Source organism: Salmo trutta, chromosome 3, assembly GCF_901001165.1.
Source record: "Salmo trutta chromosome 3, fSalTru1.1, whole genome shotgun sequence".
Taxonomy (NCBI): Eukaryota; Metazoa; Chordata; class Actinopteri; order Salmoniformes; family Salmonidae; genus Salmo; species Salmo trutta.
The window spans coordinates 71846732-71864231 of record NC_042959.1 but is presented as its reverse complement, the minus strand read 5'-3'; the positions used below and the strand labels follow the sequence as shown (position 1 = coordinate 71864231).

The 17500-nt window shown below is 46.2% G+C and overlaps 2 protein-coding genes across 8 annotated transcripts in view; one reads left to right on the top strand and one right to left on the bottom strand.

Moving 5' to 3' along the window:
* Nucleotides 1–9707, bottom strand: part of LOC115187626 (protein virilizer homolog) — a 25293-nt gene extending 15586 nt beyond the window's left edge. For 3 of the 4 annotated variants that reach the window (XM_029746598.1, XM_029746605.1, XM_029746609.1), the window contains exons 1-8: nt 9605–9707; nt 8811–8923; nt 4958–5044; nt 3817–3865; nt 3544–3706; nt 3315–3434; nt 2876–3121; nt 1–132 (exon numbers count right to left, since the gene is read on the bottom strand). The exon at nt 1–132 is cut by the window's left edge and continues 590 nt beyond it. In XM_029746598.1, the coding sequence (XP_029602458.1) occupies nt 1–132; nt 2876–3121; nt 3315–3434; nt 3544–3706; nt 3817–3865; nt 4958–5044; nt 8811–8923; nt 9605–9667 (973 nt within the window). In that variant the 5' untranslated portion in view covers nt 9668–9707. The remainder of the gene's footprint in view (nt 133–2875; nt 3122–3314; nt 3435–3543; nt 3707–3816; nt 3866–4957; nt 5045–8810; nt 8924–9604) is intronic. The other variant, XM_029746618.1, reaches the window with a different exon arrangement.
* Nucleotides 9708–10588: 881 nt separating this feature from the next.
* LOC115187598 (epithelial splicing regulatory protein 1) overlaps nt 10589–17500 on the top strand; it is an 18825-nt gene continuing 11913 nt past the window's right edge. For 3 of the 4 annotated variants that reach the window (XM_029746565.1, XM_029746554.1, XM_029746575.1), the window contains exons 1-8: nt 10589–10958; nt 11173–11301; nt 12195–12311; nt 13039–13150; nt 14012–14173; nt 14272–14326; nt 14481–14591; nt 14708–14840. In XM_029746565.1, coding sequence (XP_029602425.1) covers nt 10827–10958; nt 11173–11301; nt 12195–12311; nt 13039–13150; nt 14012–14173; nt 14272–14326; nt 14481–14591; nt 14708–14840 — 951 coding nt within the window. In that variant the 5' untranslated portion in view covers nt 10589–10826. The remainder of the gene's footprint in view (nt 10959–11172; nt 11302–12194; nt 12312–13038; nt 13151–14011; nt 14174–14271; nt 14327–14480; nt 14592–14707; nt 14841–17500) is intronic. The other variant, XM_029746582.1, reaches the window with a different exon arrangement.

Genomic DNA, 17500 nt, shown 5'->3' with positions numbered 1-17500 from the left:
AGGGGTCGTACTGGACTGGGGGCACAGAGGCCAGGTCTTCAGGGGTGTAGTCAATGTCAAAACTGGGCAGCTTAAAACTCCCATTGTCCAAGTCATCCTCATCACTACTGATCTGCTCATAACCATCATCACCTGGAGAGAGGAGGGAGGGAGGGTGAGTGAAGGAGGGTGAGGGAGAGAGAAATATTGTAAAACAACAAAAACAAACACAGAAAAAGAAAAGGCCTCACAACACTCACATAAGTGCTAAAACATGAATAACATGATGAAATGACTGTTCACTCAACCAAGAGATAAGAATGAGAGAGAATCACAGCACACAGGCACAGTTAGTTTGTCATGCAAGGGGATCTGATACTACAGCAGCAACAGCCATGGCTCTAAGCCTTATGATTACAACTGGTTAGGCTGGTTGGAATGGCACTGAGCAGGGTGTAGGGTGTAAGGGTCTGAACAGGGTGTAGGGTTGAGGGGTCTGAGCAGGGTGTAGGGTTGAGGGGTCTGAACAGGGTGTAGGGTTGAGGGGTCTGAACAGGGTGTAGGGTTGAGGGGTCTGAACAGGGTGTAGGGTTGAGGGGTCTGAACAGGGTGTAGGGATGAGGGGTCTGAACAGGGTGTAGGGATGAGGGGTCTGAGCAGGGTGTGGGGTTGAGGGGTCTGAACAGGGTGTAGGGTTGAGGGGTCTGAACAGGGTGTAGGGTTGAGGGGTCTGAACAGGGTGTAGGGTTGAGGGGTCTGAACAGGGTGTAGGGATGAGGGGTCTGAGCAGGGTGTGGGGTTGAGGGGTCTGAACAGGGTGTAGGGTTGAGGGGTCTGAACAGGGTGTAGGGTTGAGGGGTCTGAACAGGGTGTAGGGTTGAGGGGTCTGAGCAGGGTGTAGGGTTGAGGGGTCTGAACAGGGTGTAGGGTTGAGGGGTCTGAACAGGGTGTAGGGTTGAGAGGTCTGAACAGGGTGTAGGGTTGAGGGGTCTGAGCAGGGTGTAGGGTTGAGGGGTCTGGACAGGGTGTAGGGTTGAGGGGTCTGAACAGGGTGTGGGGTTGAGGGGTCTGAACAGGGTGTGGGGTTGAGGGGTCTGAGCAGGGTGTGGGGTTGAGGGGTCTGAACAGGGTGTGGGGTTGAGGGGTCTGAGCAGGGTGTGGGGTTGAGGGGTCTGAACAGGGTGTGGGGTTGAGGGGTCTGAGCAGGGTGTAGGGGTCTGGACATGGTGTAGGGTTGAGGGGTCTGAACAGGGTGTAGGGGTCTGAACAGGGTGTAGGGGTTGAGGGGTCTGAGCATGGTGTAGGGTTGAGGGGTCTGAGCAGGGTGTAGGAGTCTGAGCAGGGTGTAGGGGTCTGAGCAGGGTGTAGGGTTGAGGGGTCTGAACAGGGTGTAGGGTTGAGGGGTCTGAACAGGGTGTAGGGTTGAGGGGTCTGAACAGGGTGTAGGGGTCTGGACAGGGTGTAGGGTTGAGGGGTCTGAACAGGGTGTAGGGTTGAGGGGTCTGAACAGGGTGTGGGGTTGAGGGGTCTGAGCAGGGTGTAGGGTTGAGGGGTCTGAACAGGGTGTAGAGTTGAGGGGTCTGGACAGGGTGTAGGGTTGAGGGGTCTGAGCAGGGTGTAGGGTTGAGGGGTCTGAGCAGGGTGTGGGGTTGAGGGGTCTGAGCAGGGTGTAGGGGTCTGGACAGGGTGTAGGGTTGAGGGGTCTGAACAGGGTATAGGGGTCTGGACTGGGTGTAGGGTTGAGGGGTCTGAGCAGGGTGTAGGGTTGAGGTGTCTGAACAGGGTGTAGGGTTGAGGGGTCTGAACAGGGTGTAGGGGTCTGAGCAGGGTGTAGGGTTGAGGGGTCTGAACAGGGTGTAGGGGTTGAGGGGTCTGAGCATGGTGTAGGGTTGAGGGGTCTGAGCAGGGTGTAGGGGTCTGAGCAGGGTGTAGGGGTCTGAGCAGGGTGTAGGGTTGAGGGGTCTGAACAGGGTGTAGGGTTGAGGGGTCTGAACAGGGTGTAGGGTTGAGGGGTCTGAACAGGGTGTAGGGGTTGAGGGGTCTGAACAGGGTGTAGGGTTGAGGGGTCTGAGCAGGGTGTAGGGGTCTGAGCAGGGTGTAGGGGTCTGAACAGGGTGTAGGGGTTGAGGGGTCTGAACAGGGTGTAGGGTTGAGGGGTCTGAGGGTGTAGGGTTGAGGGGTCTGAGCAGGGTGTAGGTTTGAGGGGTCTGAACAGGGTGTAGGGTTGAGGGGTCTGGACAGGGTGTGGGGTTGAGGGGTCTGAGCAGGGTGTAGGGTTGAGGGGTCTGAACAGGGTGTGGGGTTGAGGGGTCTGAGCAGGGTGTAGAGTTGAGGGGTCTGAACAGGGTGTGGGGTTGAGGGGTCTGAGCAGGATGTAGGGTTGAGGGGTCTGAGCAGGGTGTGGTGTTGAGGGGTCTGAACAGGGTGTAGGGTTGAGAGGTCTGAACAGGGTGTAGGGTTGAGGGGTCTGAACAGGGTGTAGGGTTGAGGGGTCTGAACAGGGTGTGGGGTTGAGGGGTCTGAACAGGGTGTAGGGTTGAGGGGTCTGAACAGGGTGTAGGGTTGAGGGGTCTGAACAGGGTGTGGGGTTGAGGGGTCTGGACAGGGTGTAGGGTTGAGGGGTCTGAACAGGGTGTGGGGTTGAGGGGTCTGAACAGGGTGTAGGGTTGAGGGGTCTGAACAGGGTGTAGGGTTGAGGGGTCTGAACAGGGTGTAGGGTTGAGGGGTCTGGACAGGGTGTAGGGTTGAGGAGTCTGAACAGGGTGTAGGGTTGAGGGGTCTGAACAGGGTTGAGGGGTCTGAGCAGGGTGTAGGGTTGAGGGGTCTGAGCAGGGTGTAGGGTTGAGGGGTCTGAGCAGCATGCCAGAGCACACACACACTGTCTGAGCCCCCCTACCTTCCTCCATCTCTTCCTCCTCCTCACCCTCATCCTCCTCCTCTTCCTCCTCCTCATCCTCAGGGGCGCTACACTCCGTCCGTGCATCGTCCTCTTCTTCCGGCTCTTCCTCCTCTTCCTCCTCCCCCTCTTCCTCAGGCTCGGCGTCTGAGTAGGGTTCGTCGGCGGGCAGTGAGCTGCGCTCAGGTGAGACGGCCTCCAGGTAGTCCTCCCCTCTTTCAGTCGGCTCCGCCTTGGCCACTCCAACTGACAGTCACCATGGACACCACAGTCGGTTATCACGGCAACCAAAGAGGGCATCAGGTATACACGGATACAAGCTTGCACAAATACATGGAAACGTTACTTTTGGCAAGGTTAGCTAGTTGAATATACAGTATGAAATCTGTCCCTGTGAGATGAACATAGAGACGCAGAGAAGTGTGTGTGTGTGTGTTACCGGTCACTGGGACCAGCTCCTCATCATCATCATCTGGTGGGGGCGGTCCAGGAGGGGTGCGGGGGCCTCTGGGTGCTGGTCTGGGAGGACTGCCATTATACTGCTCCTCCTTATCCCACTCTGAGACACACATAGTTTAGTCCACCTTGTGTTTTCCTTTTTGCCATGGAAAATATGATAGTATTGTGATAGTGGTATCCTGGCAACCCTAGTATGAGTCTTCACCCACCTTGTTTGATGATCCTCTTGAGGCCAGTCTGTTGTTGGGGGGGTGGGGGAGGGGGAGGTGGGGGAGAGTCCCGGTCATGACCATGTGACCTTTCTGCTGTACCGTACACCGCCACCGTCAGGCTGGTGTACCATCCACGCAGCACCAGACCATCTGTGTTCACCTACACAACACACACACTCACCATTACAAACACACAGCGACACACACAACACCGTTCACCTGTAGAGAAAACAGTGACCTTCTACAGACAGAGGGGGGAGGAGTCTTTACCTTTCCATTGGGCCTGAAAACGATGGACTTGTTTTCGTCATATTCAAAACTGTAAGGACGAGCCAGCGAGAGAAAGAGAGACAGAATTATTACATTTCCATTAGTAGTGGAGCAGGCTACAGTAGAGGGGCTGATGTACTGCAAGCTCTCTCTCAGGTGAACAACAACGGCCTGTGAGCGCTTGACTAACATTAGGTTGTGCCTGTGTTCTCTGTTGGAATGCTCCATGTGGCATTCTGGGTTCTACAGTCTGTTGTGTGTGATTCAGCAGGTGCAGCAACAGGGCTACGTTTCTGGCGACCCGTCTCAGAGTGAACAAGGACTAAGACAGTCGTCACAGATTGGTCTCTGCCCTGACAGGTTCTACAGGTGAGACTTGAGCTCTCAAATACTTTTATAGACACATTCTGGGAAGTGAAAAAAAGGGAGGGGCGGGAGAGAGACATAGACAGATACTGGGAGGGCAGGAGCGACAGAGACAGAGGAAGAGGTAGAGAGAGAGGGATACAGACAGAGAGAGGAAGAGGAAGAGAGAGATACAGACAGAGAGAGACAGAGGTAGAGAGAGAGGGATACAGACAGAGAGAGAGATAGAGGGATACAGACAGAGAGGAAGAGGTAGAGAAAGAGGGATACAGACAGAGAGAGAGGTAGAGAGAGAGGGATACAGACAGAGAGGAAGAGGTAGAGAGAGGGATACAGACAGAGAGAGAGGTAGAGAGAGGGATACAGACAGAGAGAGAGATAGAGAGAGGGATACAGACAGAGAGAGAGGGATACAGACAGCGAGAGAGGTAGAGAGAGGGATAGAGACAGAGAGAGGCAGACAAAGAGGGATACAGACAGAGGAAGAGGTAGAGAGAAAGAGATACAAACAGAGAGAGACAGAGGTAGAGAAAGAGGGATACAGACAGAGAGAGAGAAGTAGAGAGAGAGGGATACAGACAGAGAGAGAGAGGTAGAGAAAGAGGGATACAGACAGAGAGTAGTAGAGGTATATTCGAGAACCACTCTTTGGAAACAAGTGCTTTAATTAATACTTTTAAGTGCTATCCTCTGGGTCCACATTGTACATTTCTGTTGTATATGTCTTTTACACAAATACATTCAATTCAAATAGAATGTACAAAGTGTTACTGACCTGCCCAGTCTGTGGAAGCAGGCGCTGCTGGGTTTTGTGAGGTTGTTGAAGAAAAGCTCCAGCTGGAAGGAATGAGGCGATGTCTCCCTGGAAACACAGACAGGAACAGGATATGACATCACCACTCAGCCCCCCTTTCAGCCACATGAGAGATCCCATCTGTCCGGTTACGATTACCTCACAAATCACCCAACTACCCCGGTGAGAATGAGGCCAAACTGAACATTACATCTCTGGGGCCTCATTTATCAATATTGCGTAGAAACTTCTATAAAATACTTCTTACGAACAGAATTTAGAATGTTCGTACACATTGATAAATCACACTTTTTCTAACAATCCTACGAGCTTCATGCGTACACCGGTAGGAGATAATCGTTGATAAATACCAAATGATCTCAGCCTCAGTGCTCGTGCACGACCTTGGCTATTTGCATTTTGAAACGCCCCCAATTAATCATACATGGTCAAAATCATCCCTTTAAAGCCCGTGGGGAATATACCACACCATACCAGGATATACAACGTTGCAACCAAAGAAAGCTAAGAAAATAGGAGGTGCTAGTGTCAGAGACTGAGTACAACCAAAAGGTTTTATTTGTCTCTCAGTTGTGGCTTGACCAGTAAAACCATTAAGACAATGAGTTGCTTTAGCAATGGCAAATCTACTTCAAATGAGTAGACAACAGTCAGGAATAAGCCATCCATCCTCAACAGCTCCTTCCTGTAGGCGTATAGGCCAACATTGGCCACCACATTCAGCAGCGTCTTCTGCCCATCACATAAATGATCACCTGCACATTAAGAGGGGAAGCCTTTTCTGTTCACATAGTTCAACTCGTTTTGGGATGGTGTTTTTATGGCGATGTGGGTGCCGTCTATTGCTCCGTTTGTATTTGGGAACCCATTGATGGCAAAGAAACCCCTCTTGACTTCAACCTGTTGGACGACGGTGTAAGGAAATTGTACGTTACAGTTTGATTGCATCCAAAACACTGTCTCATCGAAGCTGTGAGATGCCGATCGGCAAGCTCCCGATGCCAAAAACCTGAGGGTGGACAGCCTTTTTAAAGTAAGTCTTAAGTCCTCACAAAAATCCTAAAAGATTGGCTCATCATATATAATTTCCCAAAACCAATCGGTACTTTCTGAGCAAGATCATACTACTGCACAGATACTACTGCACTGTTGGAGCAACGAACACAAGTATTTCACTACACCTGCAGTAACATCTGTTAAATGTGTAAAATTTGATCAACCGCTCATTTAATTTCCCATTATCTCAAGTCTTTTATCATATTTCAACAATGGTTTCACTTTCACACGTGCCTCAAACTTTGCGATCCCGAGTGGCGCAGCGGTCTAAGGCACTGCATCTCAGTGCAAGAGGCATCACTACAGTCCCTGGTTCGAATCCAGGCTGTATCACATCCTGCCGTGATTGGGCATCCCATAGGGTGGCGCACAATTGACCCAGCATCGTCTGGGTTTGGCCGGGGTAGGGAGTCATTGTAAATAATAATTTGTCTTAACTGACTTGCCTAGTTAAATAAAGGTTAAACAAAAAAATTAACAAATGACTGTACTTTATGTGAATTATTATAGTAACAAATGCACTGGTGGTCAAATGATATGCCTGTCAAGATATGTTGCATGAATTCACAATGGAAATACAATGACATCGAAAAATGATTGAATTATTACTCCATCACAATTTCAGACATTTTCAACATATACACTGCTCAAAAAAATAAAGGGAACACTAAAATAACACATCCTAGATCTGAATGAATGAAATAATCTTATTAAATAATTTTTTCTTTACATAGTTGAATGTGCTGACAACAAAATCACACAAAAATAATCAATGGAAATCCAATTTATCAACCCATGGAGGTCTGGATTTGGAGTCACACTCATAATTAAAGTGGAAAACCACACTACAGGCTGATCCAACTTTGATGTAATGTCCTTAAAAAAAGTCAAAATGAGGCTCAGTAGTGTGTGTGGCGTCCACGTGCCTGTATGACCTCCCTACAACGCCTGGGCATGCTCCTGATGAGGTGGCGGATGGTCTCCTGAGGGATCTCCTCCCAGACCTGGACTAAAACATCCGCCAACTCCTGGACAGTCTGTGGTGCAACGTGGCGTTGGTGGATGGAGCGAGACATGATGTCCCAGATGTGCTCAATTGGATTCAGGTCTGGGGAACGGGCGGGCCAGTCCATAGCATCAATGCCTTCCTCTTGCAGGAACTGCTGACATACTCCAGCCACATGAGGTCTAGCATTGTCTTGCATTAGGAGGAACCCAGGGCCAACTGCACCAGCATAAGGTCTCACAAGGGGTCTGAGGATCTCATCTCGGTACCTAATGGCAGTCAGGCTACCTCTGGCGAGCACATGGAGGGCTGTGCGGCCCCCCAAAGAAATGCCACCCCACACCATGACTGACCCACCGCCAAACCGGTCATGCTGGAGGATGTTGCAGGCAGCAGAACGTTCTCCACGGCGTCTCCAGACTCTGTCACGTCTGTCACGTGCTCAGTGTGAACCTGCTTTCATCTGTGAAGAGCACAGGGCGCCAGTGGCGAATTTGCCAATCTTGGTGTTCTCTGGCAAATGCCAAACGTCCTGCACGGTGTTGGGCTGTAAGCACAACCCCCACCTGTGGACGTCGGGCCCTCATACCACCCTCATGGAGTCTGTTTCTGACCGTTTGAGCAGACACATGCACATTTGTGGCCTGCTGGAGGTCATTTTGCAGGGCACTGGCAGTGCTCCTCCTTGCACAAAGGCGGAGGTAGCGGTCCTGCTGCTGGGTTGTTGCCCTCCTACGGCCTCCTCCACGTCTCCTGATGTACTGGCCTGTCTCCTGGTAGCGCCTCCATGCTCTGGACACTACGCTGACAGACACAGCAAACCTTCTTGCCACAGCTCGCATTGATGTGCCATCCTGGATGAGCTGCACTACCTGAGCCACTTGTGTGGGTTGTAGACTCCGTCTCATGCTACCACTAGAGTGAAAGCACCGCCAGCATTCAAAAGTGACCAAAACATCAGCCAGGAAGCATAGGAACTGAGAAGTGGTCTGTGGTCACCACCCGCAGAACCACTCCTTTATTGGGGGTGTCTTGCTAATTGCCTATAATTTCCACCTGTTGTCTATTCCATTTGCACAACAACATGTGAAATGTATTGTCAATCAGTGTTGCTTCCTAAGTGGACAGTTTGATTTCACAGAAGTGTGATTGACTTGGAGTTACATTGTGTTGTTTAAGTGTTCCCTTTATTTTTTTGAGCAGTAAATTTCCCCCCATTCTACGCTTGACAGTTCCCTTACACCTTGATCACACCGACAGCGTCATTGCGTTTCGGTACACTAGAAGTACATTCATTTCCAACGGAATGCTGCGTTTGCCTTGCAGAATTGCGCTACAGTGTGTTCTATGTGGTGCATACATTGGATTTATTGAATTTATGCATCAAATTGTATGGTAGACGGTTTGACATTAATGGTAGCAGAAGGTGAATGTTGAATTTAGTTGCACACATATCCAGATGACGCTGCATTCCATTTTGCACAATGAGGCTGTAGGTGTGATCAAGCCATTATTCCACCACTTGGCACTGTGTGAACACGGTCATGGCAAATGTTCATATTGATAAATCGCACACTTTGCGTGGAAATGATCCCACTCATGGTTTACGCACATATTTGTGCCTATGCATGATTGATTGAGGCCCCTGAAGTTCCCCTCATAAACATCCCAGTCTCAGATGTCACATGCACATAGCTAGTAGTATATATTTGTTTAGCTCTCCCTTATACACCTTGAATGATGGTTTCTTACCCGAATGCCCGGTTGTCTGGCAGGCTGGTGTGTGCTTTAATTCCAGGGGGAATGACACGCACCTCTGTGATCAGGACCCCACACGGGAACCGCACCACATCCACATTGGTCAGCTAGACACAACACATTTCAATAATTTCACTGTAAGGCCCTACCACATCCGTTGTATTCGGCGTATGTGAAAAATAAAATGTAATTAGATTTTTATTTAGACCATGCGCACAACAAAAACAGTCAGCACTTTTTTGTGCCATACAAAAACAAAAAGGACATTTACATCATTTAGCAGACGCTCTTATCCAGAGCGACTTACACAACTGGGAATTTCGTGTATTCATCTGCAGACAGTAATTGTAGGCTATATCTGTAAAGATGAACAGTCTTAAAACGGTCTGTGTAACGTAAACCGTGCGAGTCGCTAACTAGCAAGTTAAACGTACACGTTAGCTGTGTGAGTAGCAAGCGGGTAAACAATCTGCGCACACGCCGTTGCCGACTGTCCCGTTGTCCGTTATGGCTAGCTAGTTTCACGTATCCCTATCCCCGCTGCAACTGTAGAAGAGACCACTGAATATAAGAACCCGTAACCTACTTAAAAACGTAATACCTTGCTAGGAAACAATGCATCACACTTAGTTTGGAAGGACGATTTAGTTATTATGTATGGTGGCCACTGTGTTAGCATTAGCCTAGGGGAACGGGGGATCAGAAGCCGTAGTTAGTTAGCTAACTGGAATCTCAGCAAAGTACACTCCTGGGATAAAATAGCAAGTGGTATTAACACATTTAGCTACCTCTGCACTCTGATGTTTGAATGTATCCAGAAAAAGTAGCTCCGTTAAAGTGTCCCCCGCCATGTTTTTCTGTTTTCACTTGGGGTAAACTTCCGGATCTAGCCACAACGGTTTCCGGGTTTTAAAACCCGACGGCAAGCAGTTCTGTAAAGACAGACCCCGAATCAGTTTAAACCTATTTTGTTACCAATGAGTAACAACACAAACTGATCTGAGGTCGGTGCATAGTGGAGAGTTCATCAAATATGATTCAGGCTTCTGGCAATGGCACTCTCATAATAAGTTATAAAAGATGCCGTAATAAAACAGGCAATAGCCTGACTTTGAATATTTGATACATGTATTTTACAATAGCCTAAATGAAAACAATGGATCTACATATTTCATCACTGTTTATTTTTAAATAGGCCTTATAAACTTTATTGTAATGATGTCACTGATTTGCCACGATTGGCTGGTCTCAATATTTTCTCAGCAGTAGCAGAAATGCAGAAAACAACATTATGTTACATTACATTGTTTTCAATAACATTTCCCACTGCAGCCTATATGCCAAGGGTAGCATTTGGAAATAGCCTATGCACTCGTCTACTCATGAATAGAGATAAAAACTAGGCAATGATCAGTTTGTAGGCTAGTATATGAGATTGTTGTTCTTCTCATGTATGTTGTTCAGGTCGGGCCGATGGGTTTGTCGCGATGCCGTGCCACGTCCCTGTTTGAAAGCACCAATAGGGACAGCACTCAGAAAGAGAAGGGGTGTATTCATTACGGAAATCGTTTACAGGTTATTAAGAACCAAACGAAAGCAAACAGAGGAAACACGAGTTTCTATTGGACAAATGCAGGTAGGTCCCTCTCCGTTTCGTCCCGTTTGCTTCCGTTTAAGAAGCGCATTGTAACAGAATCGGCGTAATGAATACGCCCCATGCAGGTAGATACCTGGGTCACGTGGTCCGCAGCGCACACAGGTAGGTGCATCACAAAAAAGGGAACATTCAGCCATTACACTGCGATGAGGTGTGCCGGAGATTTTGCATAGATTATCAAGCAATCAAGAAGCCACTAAAAATATCTGGAGTTGCTGAGCACACCTTTGCGCATAGGTGTCTGGGTGTGGGTGGCTGGATTCTTTGGGTTCTATACTGTTCTGGGGGTGTAGCTGTAGGTTATTTTCTATTACTTTGGGTGTAATTAGAGTCCCTTTGTATTTATCCTGAAAATGACGGCTCAGGTAGACTACCTGGCGGTGTTGTTCACCACCACATCTGGTGCGAGCGGAGACCTCTTGGGTTCGGACGAGACGGAGCTCGAGCAGTTGGTGTGGCAGCTCGTGGACTTGAAGAACAAAAAGGTCATCTTTAAAATATAGACGACCACCTTTCTTTTGTTTATGAGGTCTAATGACAAAACTGATCATAAGTGTGCCATAAATCGGCTACTCCATTATGCATATTAAAGTGTGTTTTTTAAGTGTACACATGCCTATAGCCTATGAAAATGTACATTTGATAATGACGTTGTTATTTTAAATGTACTGAAGTGTGTGTGTTTTCTCTCTGGTCCAGTTGGGAAAGGTGAATGAGGTGTTAATACGGCCTGAGCACTCGGACCTGGCAGAAGATTGTCTGGGGGAGAGAGAAGACAGCGAGGAGTCTGTCTCTACAGTCACAGGCTTGGAGCACGCGCTAAACCTGGTACAGACAATATCTGTTGTCTCGTGATTTTTATGAAATACATTTTTGACTTCATCAGATTCTGCTTTGTCATCCATTCATTCTTCACTCGAAATCAGGGGCACCGATGCATTAATTGGAGTTTTATAACAATTGATTGTTTATTTAGGCCTTGATCCTGGGATATCTAATTATGATTGGCTAATAATTAATCATCGTTTTCGATCCCTATAGATTTGATGGCATTTTATTTGACAGCCTTAGAGACAGTTGTAAAAGTCCATTGAGTGATGAGGTGTGGATCTTTACAGCTTAGTAATGCAAATGACCACCCAAATTGAATAATGAGGCTTATACAACTAGCAGCAATTAAAGTGCTTGTTCTCTGGGTGGTTATCTGAACCAAAAATATAAACCATACATAGACAAAAGACAATAGACAGACATACACACACAAACAGTGATGACATCACCCCATAAATCGTTTCCAGCCACTGAAAGTAACATCCAGCCATTCAAGTGGGACTTTATCACAAGCATTAAGGTGTAAGCCTATATTTGGATGTTTTTGTAAATATTTTGTCTTCATGGTAATACTTTCCATTAAGGTAGACTCAGTTTAAAAAGTCAGCATTAATAGGTGGTTTATTAGTGAGTAGTAAACAGTTATAACTCATTGGTTGAAATTGTATACTGTGGTCAACGTTTTGGCGCTTGCTGAATAATGAGATTATAAATGGCTGCATTGTTATTCATCACCACCAGAATAATGATCACACTTTCAACCAATAAAATGTTAGTGGATTTTCAATATTACCAGTGAGTTGTTCTGTAACTGTTTATTACAGATGTATTATCTGATCTTGATTTAAAGAGTTTACATTGTAGCTGATCTCTTCCTGTGTTTTAAACAGTTCCATCTGAGATTGACCAATGAGGTGAACAGCTTGGGCGCGGGCACGTCAGTGTGTGTGTGTACGGACGGGCAGCTCCACATTCGCCAGGTTCTCCACCCCGAAGCTGCGGGCAAGGTAAGGGTACAGGCTGGCAGGGCGGGGTGCACAGTTACCTCCAGCAGAAGCATTTGGTGTTCACAGAACCATAAAGTAATGTGTTTTGTCAGCTGTTCTGGCAAGATCCTGCTCTACATGATGTTGAAATGGGAGGTTGTCTTGACATATTGTCTTGGCTTTGTTTGAACATGAACACACACACACACACACACACACACACACACACACACACACACACACACACACACACACACACACACACACACACACACACACACACACACACACACACACACACACACACACACCGTTCTCCTCATCTAGTATGATATACAGACCCATGGGGAACCTAACTTTATTGACATGAGTAAATATGTAAATGAGGGTAGTAAACAGACAGCGTAGCTCCTGATACGACCCAACACCTAACAGCTGCCAATGGTTGGCTGCACATGTTCTCTTCCTCCTCTACTGTTCAATCAATAATAATATGGTCAGAAGGTTTTTAAAGGGGCATACTACAGTATATTTGGTCCGTGCAAGACTCAAACTCTGGTGATCCAAGCACATGCCACAGTCAGTTCCCCTGGGTTAATGTATGGGACTTTACCCACTGGGCACACACTGGTTGAATCAACGTTGTTTCCACGTCATTTCAATAGAATTACGTTGAACCAACTTGGAATAGACGTTGAATTGACGTCTGTGCCCAGTGCGTAATATCTGCAGTTGTCTTCCTCTGCAGAACCTGGCACTGCCAGAATGTTTCAACTCCTTTTTTGACCTGAGGAAAGAGTTCAGGAAGCACTTCCCCTCTGCAGACACCAAGAACCTGGAGGTGCAGAAAATGGCAGAATGTATCCTTACAACTGAGAAACACAGCAATGACACTCACAGCAATGACACTCACAGCAATGACACTTACAGCGATGACACTCACAGCAATGACACTCACAGCGATGACACTCACAGCGATGACACTCATAGCGATGACACTCACAGCGATGACACTCATAGCGATGACACTCACAGCGATGACACTCATAGCGATGACACCCATAGCGATGACACTCATAGCGATGACACTCACAGCGATGACACCCACAGCAATGACACTCACAGCAATGACACTCATAGCAATGACACTCACAGCAATGACACTCACAGCAATGACACTCATAGCAAAGACACTTGGTTCATTTTACAACCACGCACGCACGAGCACACACACACACGCATTAGCAGCATGAACCTACACTACAGAAGCAGGGTTCATTCATGAACCCTGCTTCTGTAGTGTAGGTTCATGCTGCTAGTGCATGTGTGTGTGTGTGTGTGTGTGTGTGTGTGCTTGCACACGCGCGTGCGTGGTTGTGAGAGAGAGAGAGCACGAGAGTGTGTGATACTGAAGTGAACACACTCCCATGGGGGAGGCGTCTGCAGGCCTCAGGGTGTTGGCTGTGGGACTAGAGGTTTTGAAATGCAAATAGAGACACAATTGACGTGTCTCACTGTAGCTCCAAGAGGAACATGCTGTGTGTTGAGCCAACAGGACCAGCCCTACACACCTACCAGGAAGCAGGACTAACACACACACACACACATGCACACACACACACATGCACACACACACACATGCACACATGCACACATACACATGCACACACACCTTGCTTGCTCCTCTCCTGTAGTTTTCTCCTTGACCACGGTTTCATCAGCTCTCAATATAACTGTGGAGCCAGTAGCCGTCCTGGATCCAACGGCCGTCCTGGATCCAACGGCCGTCCTGGATCCAACAGCCGTGTTGTCACCGGTCACAGCAGCACTGCAGGTCCAGACCATGGCCAACATCGTCCTAGCCCTGCTATTGGAACCCTTATGTGAGTGACACACTAACTTACACAAACTCTGACTTTTCTCACAATGTTGTCGTTGTTGCTTATCTTTGACTTCTGCTCTGGTCTTCTGTTTGTTGTAGGTCACACATTCTCAAACCCAGAGAGAGTCACTGAGAAGTTTGAAAGCGGCACTTGGTAACTAGAGTCGTTAAGATAGATTAGCACTAAGGTAGATGATATGATACTATTTATTGGTGTTCTTACATAGCTGGATGGAGCGGGTGAGTGATTTGATGCTAACTGGTGTGTGTGTGTGTGTGTGTCCGTGTGCACGTGTGTGTGTGTGTAGCAGTAAGATGGAGCGTGTGTGTGACAACACAGTGATCAGAGCGAGGGGGTTGCCATGGCAGTCATCTGACCAGGACATCGCTCGCTTCTTCAGAGGACTCAACATTGCCAAGTATGTGTGTTCAGTGTCTAGTGGTGTGTTGTCTGTTGTGTTTAACTCGTTGCTGTTATGATGGTGTGTAGTGTATTGAAATTGTTTTAATAGCTGTAATGCTGTGTGTTGTCCAGAGGTGGCGCTGCGTTGTGTCTGAACGCCCAGGGTCGGAGGAACGGAGAGGCTATGGTCCGCTTCATCAGTGAAGAGCACAGAGACATGGCCCTGCAGAGACACAAACACCACATGGGCAACAGATACATAGAGGTCGTCTGTTAATAACCTATTATCAACCTATTACTAACCCTAACCCTAACCAACGGTACATAGAGGTAACCTGTTAATAACCTATTACTAACCCTAACCAACGGTACATAGAGGTAACCTGTTAATAACCTATTATCAACCTATTACTGACCCTAACCCTAACCAACGGTACATAGAGGTAACCTGTTAATAACCTATTACTGACCCTAACCAACGATACAAAGAGGTAACCTGTTAATAACCTATCATCAACCTATTACTAACCCTAACCCTAACCAACGATACATAGAGGTGACCTGTTAATAACCTATTATCAACCTATTACTAACCCTAACCCTAACCAACGATGCAAAGAGATAACCTGTTAATAACCTATTACTGACCCTAACCCTAACCAACGATACAAAGAGGTAACCTGTTAATGACCTATTATCAACCTATTACTAACCCTAACCCTAACCAACGATACATAGAGGTAACCTGTTAATAACCATTTATCAACCTTTTACTAACCCTAACCAACGGTACATAGAGGTGACCTGTTAATAACCTATTATCAACCTTTTACTAACCCTAACCAACGGTACATAGACATAACCTGTTAATAACCTATTACTGACCCTAACCCTAACCCTAACCAATGGTACATAGAGGTAACCTGTTAATAACCATTTATCAACCTTTTACTAACCCTAACCAATGGTACATAGACATAACCTGTTAATAACCTATTACTGACCCTAACCCTAACCAACGATACATAGAGGTAACCTGTTAATAACCTATTATCAACCTATTACTAACCCTAACCAACGATACATAGAGGTGACCTGTTAATAACCTATTATCAACCTATTACTAACTCTAACCCTAACCAACGATACATAGAGGTGACCTGTTAATAACCTATTATCAACCTATTACTAACCCTAACCCTAACCAACGATGCAAAGAGATAACCTGTTAATAACCTATTACTGACCCTAACCCTAACCAACGATACAAAGAGGTAACCTGTTAATAACCTATTATCAACCTATTACTAACCCTAACCCTAACCAACGATACATAGATGTAACCTGTTAATAACCATTTATCAACCTTTTACTAACCCTAACCAACGGTACATAGAGGTGACCTGTTAATAACCTATTATCAACCTTTTACTAACCCTAACCAACGGTACATAGACATAACCTGTTAATAACCTATTACTGACCCTAACCCTAACCAATGGTACATAGAGGTAACCTGTTAATAACCATTTATCAACCTTTTACTAACCCTAACCAATGGTACATAGACATAACCTGTTAATAACCTATTACTGACCCTAACCCTAACCAACGATACATAGAGGTAACCTGTTAATAACCTATTATCAACCTATTACTGACCCTTACCCTAACCAACGATACATAGAGGTAACCTGTTAATAACCATTTATCAACCTTTTACTAACCCTAACCAACGGTACATAGAGATAACCTGTTAATAACCTATTACTGACCCTAACCCTAACCAACGATACATAGAGGTGACCTGTTAATAACCTATTATCAACCTTTTACTAACCCTAACCGACGATACATAGAGGTGACCTGTTAATAACCTATTATCAACCTATTCCTAACCCTAACCAAAGGTACATAGAGGTAACCTGTTAATAACCATTTATCAACCTATTATTAACCCTAACCAACGGTACATAGAGGTAACCTGTTAATAACCATTTATCAACCTTTTACTAACCCTAACCGACGATACATAGAGGTAATCTGTTAATAACCATTTATCAACCTTTTACTAACCCTAACACTAACCAACGGTACATAGACATAACCTGTTAATAACCTACTACTGACCCTAACCCTAACCAAAGATACATAGAGGTGACCTGTTAATAATCTATTACTGACCCTAACCAACGATACAAAGAGGTAACCTGTTAATAACCTATTATCAACCTTTTACTAACCCTAACCCTAACCAACGATACAAAGAGGTAACCTGTTAATAACCTATTATCAACCTATTACTAACCCTAACCAACGGTACAAAGAGGTAACCTGTTAATAACCTATTATCAACCTTTTACTAACCCTAACCCTAACCAACGATACAAAGAAGTAACCTGTTAATAACCTATTATCAACCTTTTACTAACCCTAACCAACGATACAAAGAGGTGACCTGTTAATAACCTATTATCAACCTATTACTAACCCTAACCAACGGTACAAAGAGGTAACCTGTTAATAACCTATTACTGACCCTAACCAACGATACATAGAGGTAACCTGTTAATAACCTATTATCAACCTATTACTGACCCTAACCAACGATACAAAGAGGTAACCTGTTAATAACCTATTATCAACCTATTACTAACCCTAACCCTAACCAACGATACAAAGAGGTAACCTGTTAATAACCTATTATCAACCTATTACTGACCCTAACCCTAACCGACGATACATAGAGGTAATCTGTTAATAACCTATTATCAACCTTTTACTAACCCTAACCAACGGTACATAGAGGTAACCTGTTAATAACCTATTACTGACTCTAACCCTAACCAACGGTACATAGAGGTAACCTGTTAATAACCTATTACTAACCCTAACCCTAACCAACTATACCTATCGGTAACCTGT